This window comes from Hyperoodon ampullatus, assembly GCF_949752795.1.
Source record: "Hyperoodon ampullatus genome assembly, chromosome: 2".
Classification (NCBI taxonomy): domain Eukaryota; kingdom Metazoa; phylum Chordata; class Mammalia; order Artiodactyla; family Ziphiidae; genus Hyperoodon; species Hyperoodon ampullatus.
The window spans coordinates 150,126,991-150,133,593 of record NC_136915.1 but is presented as its reverse complement, the minus strand read 5'-3'; the positions used below and the strand labels follow the sequence as shown (position 1 = coordinate 150,133,593).

The 6,603-nt window shown below is 53.3% G+C and overlaps 1 protein-coding gene across 6 annotated transcripts in view; it reads left to right on the top strand.

Moving 5' to 3' along the window:
* Positions 1-212: 212 nt before the first annotated feature.
* Positions 213-6,603, top strand: part of NFASC (neurofascin) — a gene marked incomplete at both ends in the record, with an annotated part of 69,632 nt that continues 63,241 nt past the window's right edge. For 4 of the 6 annotated variants that reach the window (XM_079696799.1, XM_079696800.1, XM_079696798.1 and 1 more), the window contains one exon: positions 228-318. In XM_079696799.1, coding sequence (XP_079552925.1) covers positions 228-318 — 91 coding nt within the window. Of the gene's footprint in view, positions 319-6,430; positions 6,449-6,603 lie in introns of all 6 variants that reach the window. The other 2 variants (XM_079696796.1, XM_079696795.1) reach the window with 2 other exon arrangements.

Genomic DNA, 6,603 nt, shown 5'->3' with positions numbered 1-6,603 from the left:
AAGTCAATAGCGCAAGGTTAAGAAACCCTGTAATAGAACATAGGTCTATAACCAAGGGGACCCTTGAGTCCTCGAGGCCCTGTAGGATTGCTGGAGCAAACCAGGAGTTCAATAAAAACTCACCTGTCATCACATTTCTTTCCACAGCTGAGCTCTGTCCGGGAGGCCCAGTTACAGCGGCTGGAGGCTGTGGGCCAGAGAGCAGGGAGCGAGGCCCAGTGCTCAGGATGGCCAGGCAGCAGCCACCGCCCTGGGTCCACACAGCCTTCCTCTTCTGCCTGCTCAGCCTCAGCGGGGCCATCGAGATTCCTATGGATCGTGAGTCCTGCGCTGTCCTCTTTTATTCTCCTGATTTGTGGCAGAGGAATTGGAGGGTAGGGAAGGTCAGGGGAGAGTGAAGACCATTCAAAGAAGGTTGGGGATGAGGAAGCAGTGGCTTCTGGATTCAGAGCTGGGTTTCCCTCTGAAGAATCGGTGCAGGTGGCCTCATATTTGGGGACCTGAGACCTTGAGTCGCAGTGCTGTCTCTCAGGGCCATGGCTGCGTGGATGGCTGCCTGGAGCCTGCTGAGTGGGACCAGAGACGGCAGAGTTTGGAAGTCTGAGTGTCAATGGGGAGTTCTTCCCTCCACACCCCTCCCTCGGCCCTCCGTCGTCTTGACTTACCTATTGAAGTGGAGTTTCCAGGGGCCGAGCGTGGTGGACAGCTCTTATTTGCCTTTCTCATATGTCCAGGTCCTCTTGGCTGAAGTGATGAGGAGGACAGATGGCCTGGGAGGGTTGAGAAGGAGATTACTTTTGCAAAAGACTGTGGCTAAATGAGACATTAAAATAGAGCCCCATTATAATGTCACCATGGGAGAACCAGGCATGGATTCCTTCTGTTTGTTTTCAACTTTCCCATGGTAAAGTTGAAAAGTAAAATCCATGGCATCTGTTTACCAGGGTGGGGGAATTATTCGGCCATCAGGATCATAAAGGAAAGCTTAAAATGCTGATCTAATAGCCATGTCTCCACCAACCATATCTGGTGTTGCATTTGTAAATGGCCCATTGACTGGCAGCCATGCTCCTTGGCTCTGCGTTTAGATGTGCACCACCTTTGCCACAATTCTGACACTTCTGCCAGAAAGTCTTGGCATCCCAGTGCTATGATGTAGACATACCACCTTTGTCCCCTGTTCCCTGCTTCTAGGAATAGATGGGGCCCACGTGATGCCAGTGTTGACTTGGGCTCTCTCCAGGTGACAGGTGTCTGGGGAGGGGTGAGAGAGTGATATAGCCTCCAAGAAGTCCCCACTGAGCTCCCCAAAACCAGCCCCTGGGGCCTGGAATTAGCACAGCTTGGAGAAGAGTTGCAGGTATCTCTACTCCCCGCCCCCCACTTTGCCAGTAATAGTTGCTCAGAGGAGTGGGTGCTTCTGGAAGGAGAAGGCCAGGAGAAACTCTAAGTTGGACCCAGAGCAAGATGGACAAGGTCCCTACTGCCCTCCCTATGGCCCCAACGTGTGTATGTGTGTACGTGTGTACGTGTGTGTGTGCGTGCGCACTCGCTCGCACACACTTAGGGAGGGAGGGAGAGGGGAATTGTAAAGGGGACTGTTCCCATGGAGACCATCTGCACTGCTGGCTCGAGGATAGTTTCTCATTAACAGCCCCAGGCAGATAGTCTAATAAGAAGCATGATAAGGCCTCGTCCTTGGAGAGGAGAGGGGCTGCAGAGGAAATTGCATTATGAAGGAAGTGGTGAAGGCTCGTTTCTCTTCTGCTGCTTCTCTTCACTCACTCACCTGCCACTTTGATCCCTGGGGCTGGTGGGTGAGGGGTTCCTGCAAGGTGAACCTGTAAACAGATGGCTTTGATGTCTGTGTTAGGAATCTGGAGTCCTAAAGCTCAGCCGTGCCCCAGGCAGGACCCCCGCAGTCAGTCTCTCCAGAGCACCACCTGTGGGCCAGAGAGCTGCCAGGACCCTGAGGAGGGTCTGCAGGACCCCTTCCCATGTGTTCACGGGAACTCAGGTCCCTACTTGCTCAAGGTCACACAGCAAACGGATGATGGACTCATGGAAAGAACCCAGGCCTCTTGGATCCCCAGTCTGGCCCAACATGCCGCACCCCTACCTCTGGTAATCTGGCCCCTTTTAGCTCCTCTTGGAGCCCCTGTTATTCTCCCTGGAACAGCAGCTGCCGTGTGCTTAATAGAGAGCTAAGAGCTTTCCAGGCATCATCTCCCATGATTCTCACAGCGAATCCATGAAGTAGGTATTATCCTTAGCTGACAGGTTAGAAATCTGAGGAGCAGAGAAACAAAGCTGTTTTCTCCTGCTCATAGTGGCAGGGCCAGTGTTTCTCCGAATGAAGAGGTGAGTTCTTCTGCAAAGCCACTCCCAGTGCCCTGGGCTGTGCACTCCTGCTGCCGCCGCTGGAGCCTGCCTGCCTCATACATACGTGTGCCTCCCTGGTTGCTGCAGGCACAGTGGCCGTGGCGACGTCTCCAGACTGAGTCTACAAAAGCTGAATGCAAGACAAGAGTGAGGCAAGCCCTTCAGAGAATACCCAGTTGCCATGGGAAGAGGTCCTCTTCAGCCAGGATTTTCCCTCCCCCTGGGCCCAGGATAGATGCCCCCCAGATTATCTGAGCCCGTCCTTCCATCTCACCCTGGGCTGAGCCCCAGTGGAATGGGCTGGGGAAAGATCAGGCTTTCTCCCCTCCACCCCCAGCTTTATTGAGATATTATTGACGTATATGTCAATTTAAGGTGTACAACTCGATGATTTGATGCACATATACAGTAGGAAATGGTCACCAGAATAGGGTGAGTTAACACATACATCTCCTCACATAATTACCTTTTTGTGTGTGTGGTGATAACTTTGAAGATCTCTCATAACAACTTACAAGTATATAGTGCAGTACAGTTAATTATAGTTGCCATGCTGTACATGAGATCCTCAGAACTTATCCATCTTGTAGCTGAAAGTTTGTGCCCCTTGGCCAGCATCCCCCTACTTCCCCCACCCCCGGCCCCTGGCAACCACCATCCTACTCCCTATTTCTTTCAGTTTGACTTTTTTAGATTCTACATATAAGTGAGAACACACAGTATTTGTCTTTCTCTGACTTATTTTCACTTAGCATAGTGACCTCAGGGTCCATCCATGTTGTTGCAAAAGGCAGGAGAGGTATCTGCACCCCCATGTGCATGCAGCATTGCTCACAATAGCCAACGGGAACCACCTCAGATCAGGCACTCGTAACTTTCTCTGTGTGTTGGCTGGAAGGGACTGAGGGGCTCAGGCCAGAGGCTCCCCGGCCCGGCGTGCCCTCCGCTCGCTTCCCTTTGCGAGGGCGTCGTCTGTGCCTTGAGGACCAGGGCACTGCTTCTGCCCTGGGGAGCTTGGGTGCAGCAGGCTTCCTGGAACGGACCCCATGGGCCGAGGCACAATCCCTCATTGAACACTCGGCCTCTCGTTCCCACTGCTCTGCCAGCCGAGTCACATGTACCCCAACTCTCACTACCCCAAGCAGAACAGCATGACCTTTGGAAAAAGCAAAGGGTTGCCCCGTCCACCGGAGTGATTTTGCCAGAAAAGTGAGTCTGCTGGCAGCTTGCCCCTCCATCTCCCTCCCCACATCAAAGAACTCGGCATTTTTCTCCTAGGAACCCACAGAGGAGGGCCCTGGGGTAGGAGAAACACTTCCTCCTCACTGTCATCCCGGGCAGTGAGGCTGCAGGACACCTCAGCAAAGCGCGCACACACACACACACACACACACACACACACACACACACTCCATCCTCCAAGGGATGACTGCTTTGGTGGTAGCCAGGGAAAGAAAAGTGGTTCATGAATAAAGAAACCTTGCAGACTGGGCAGACATCTGCCTCACCCCCTGCAGAGACCATTGGAAGACTTTTCCTCCCCCTTGGAAGTCAAAAGAGCAAATTCATTCTCCACTTGACATAGTCATCCAGCAACTTCCATAGACAGAGAGAAGGGCAGGTGGTGTGACATGGGGGGCAGGGGCGTTCCCGGGACTAGATGGGTCGCCTTTGTCCCTAGGCAGGCTGTCCTCACTGTCTTCTCCCTGTGGCGGCATGTCTTCTGGGTTGATTGTGTCCCTGTAATAAACCCCTTGGTAGCACCATGGTGGCTGCAGATGTCATTACCTCTTTAGGCAAGTAGTTTCTCAGGAGGCCCCCGGCCTGACTTCAGTGTGGGGCTGGGGGCAGCATCCTGAGCGTCTCCCCTTCCCCAAGCTCTGTCCAAAGTGTCAAGGAGAACAGAGTGCCAAGACCCCACCAGACCAGCTCATCTCTCCGGCCAAGGATGGATTTGCAAAAAGAGCTCTTGACCAGCAGTGGGAGAGCTGATTCTCATTCCTATTCTGCAGCAAACTTCCTGTGTGACCTTAACTGAGTGACTTCCCTTCCAAGAACCTGAGATTCCCTGGGCAACGTCTAGGGCTGTTTCCATTGAACTGACCTTTATATAAAAGAGGCTTGAAGCCCATGTGGGCAAAGCAGATCCTTTGTCAGGCTTTCCATCCAGGGTGAGGCCAGAGCCCTCAAATGGATAGGAGGACCCAAGAGACGTCAACTGTGTCTTGAGATGAAGAAACCAGGGGCCTGGGCTGGTTATCAAAGGAGTGGGTCAGGTGTCAGCCCTGCTGCTCCGGACAATGGTCCCTTCCCCCCACCTCCCCCTCCCTGCCCAGCCCCACTGATTTTCCAGAATTACCTTTCTTGGGCCGTGGCAGGAAAATCATAGATGGGTGAAGATGCTGCAGTGGGGAGCTCCACAGAGCCTGTGTTCAGAAACCACAGACTCCTGCTGTTCCCCTGGACTTTTCTTTTCCTTTTTGTTTCCTGCCAGGGCTGCCCCAGGCACATGGTAAAGCAGATAAAATTTCTCTTCAGTGCCCGAACAGGCCACACAACCCTGGCCCAATGAAAGAATTGTTTTGAACCTCTCCATAAGCCTTACTCTCAACACTTGCACTTCCTGATAGCATGTGTAGCAGGGCCCTCATCCCTGCTACCCTCCGTCTCTCCTCTCTGTCTCCCTTCTTTCTCCTGTGGCTCCTGTTGCATCTCTTAGTCCTGTCTTAACTCTGCCTTCCCCAGGTCGCCCCCTCTCTGAGCCCCTAAACTCCTCTTGCATAGCTCACTGTGGTCAAGTCAGAAAGCTTTGAGGTCACCGTGGCTCAGCCTTCCCCCAGGAAGCGATCACTTGGAAAAGGTCAGCTCACAACACCGGCAGTGTCTGACATCCCCACCAGCATGAAATAAGAATGGCATACAGTAACATAATCATGTAATACATATATTGTATAAGGGAAAAAGTTATAGCAACACATGTTCTCTTTTCTGCAGACAAATTTTAACCAAGCCCTTCTCCCCCCAGAGAGTATATACCCTCTAAAACCTCTGAAACCTTGCTATTCAAAGTGTGGTCCACAGACCACACTGGTGGTGAGCACCGGCATCACCTGACTGCTTGTCAAAAAGGCAGAAGCTCAGACCCCGCCCAGACCTACTGAGTCAGAACCTGCATTTTAACCAGACCCCCCTGCAAGGTGATTCTCGTGCTTCTCAAAGTGTGAGAAGCCCACACCCCAAATGTGCGCACACCTGTACATGAGCACATGCACACCTCAGGTGAGCGCCGGGGAACATTTGTGCCACCTGCCTCTTTACCCTCTTTGTAAAAAGCACAGAAAGGAGTGGTGGGCTCTGCTTCATCCCCAGGGTTTTTCAGAAGCAGAGTTTCCGTAGAACAATGTACTTCTGCCATGAGCAGACGACGATAATTCATCCGTCCCTCGAGTTTTCCAAAGGATGGCAAAGGAGGAGACCATGAGGAGAGAAGGTGCTTTCAGGTGTGAAAGAGAAGAAGGTGTCGAGGGAGGAGTGGCGCCTGTGGACCTGGCTGGGCCCCCTCGGGCTGCCCCCTGTAGCGGTGGTTCAGATCCACTCCTTCCCTGGCGCCCCCAGCCTCACCCTTGCACCCTTGGCTAAGGAACCTGCTTTGCTCGGGGGCATCTGGAGATGACAGGCTGCATCTTCAGACCCCAGCCTCTTTTGAGCAACATTGCCACTCCTGATGGGAGACATCCCTGGAGACGTCATCATCTGGTCAGAAGGTGGTCATTCTGCTCAACTGCACAGTCTGGTCTCCTGGGGGAGGCATCACCTTCTCCGTGAAGCACTTGCCGGGTCTGTCCCCACCCCTGCTTGGCTATTCACGGAGTTCCGCAGCTGGGAGGAGACAGCCCGCACACTGCCCTCCCCAGGCCTGCCTCGCCCTCTCCCTGTATGCTGGGGTGTGAGGCCACCTGGGCGATCAGTCGTGTCCAACCACAGATAACCGATAACCGTTGTCTTCTTTTCTCCCCCATCACAATGCTAACCCATCGGGAACTAACAGCAAGCATTCAGAATGAGCGTAAGTCCCCTGGGCTCCTGTCTGCACTTGTGCCTCTGGGAGTTAGGAGGGCAGCAAGGAGGGGCGGGAAAAGGCCAGGGAGGAGATCCCTGGAGAACTTTGGAGTCCGGGACTGGGAATGAGAGGAGCTGGCTCTTTAGCTGCAGACAAGTAAG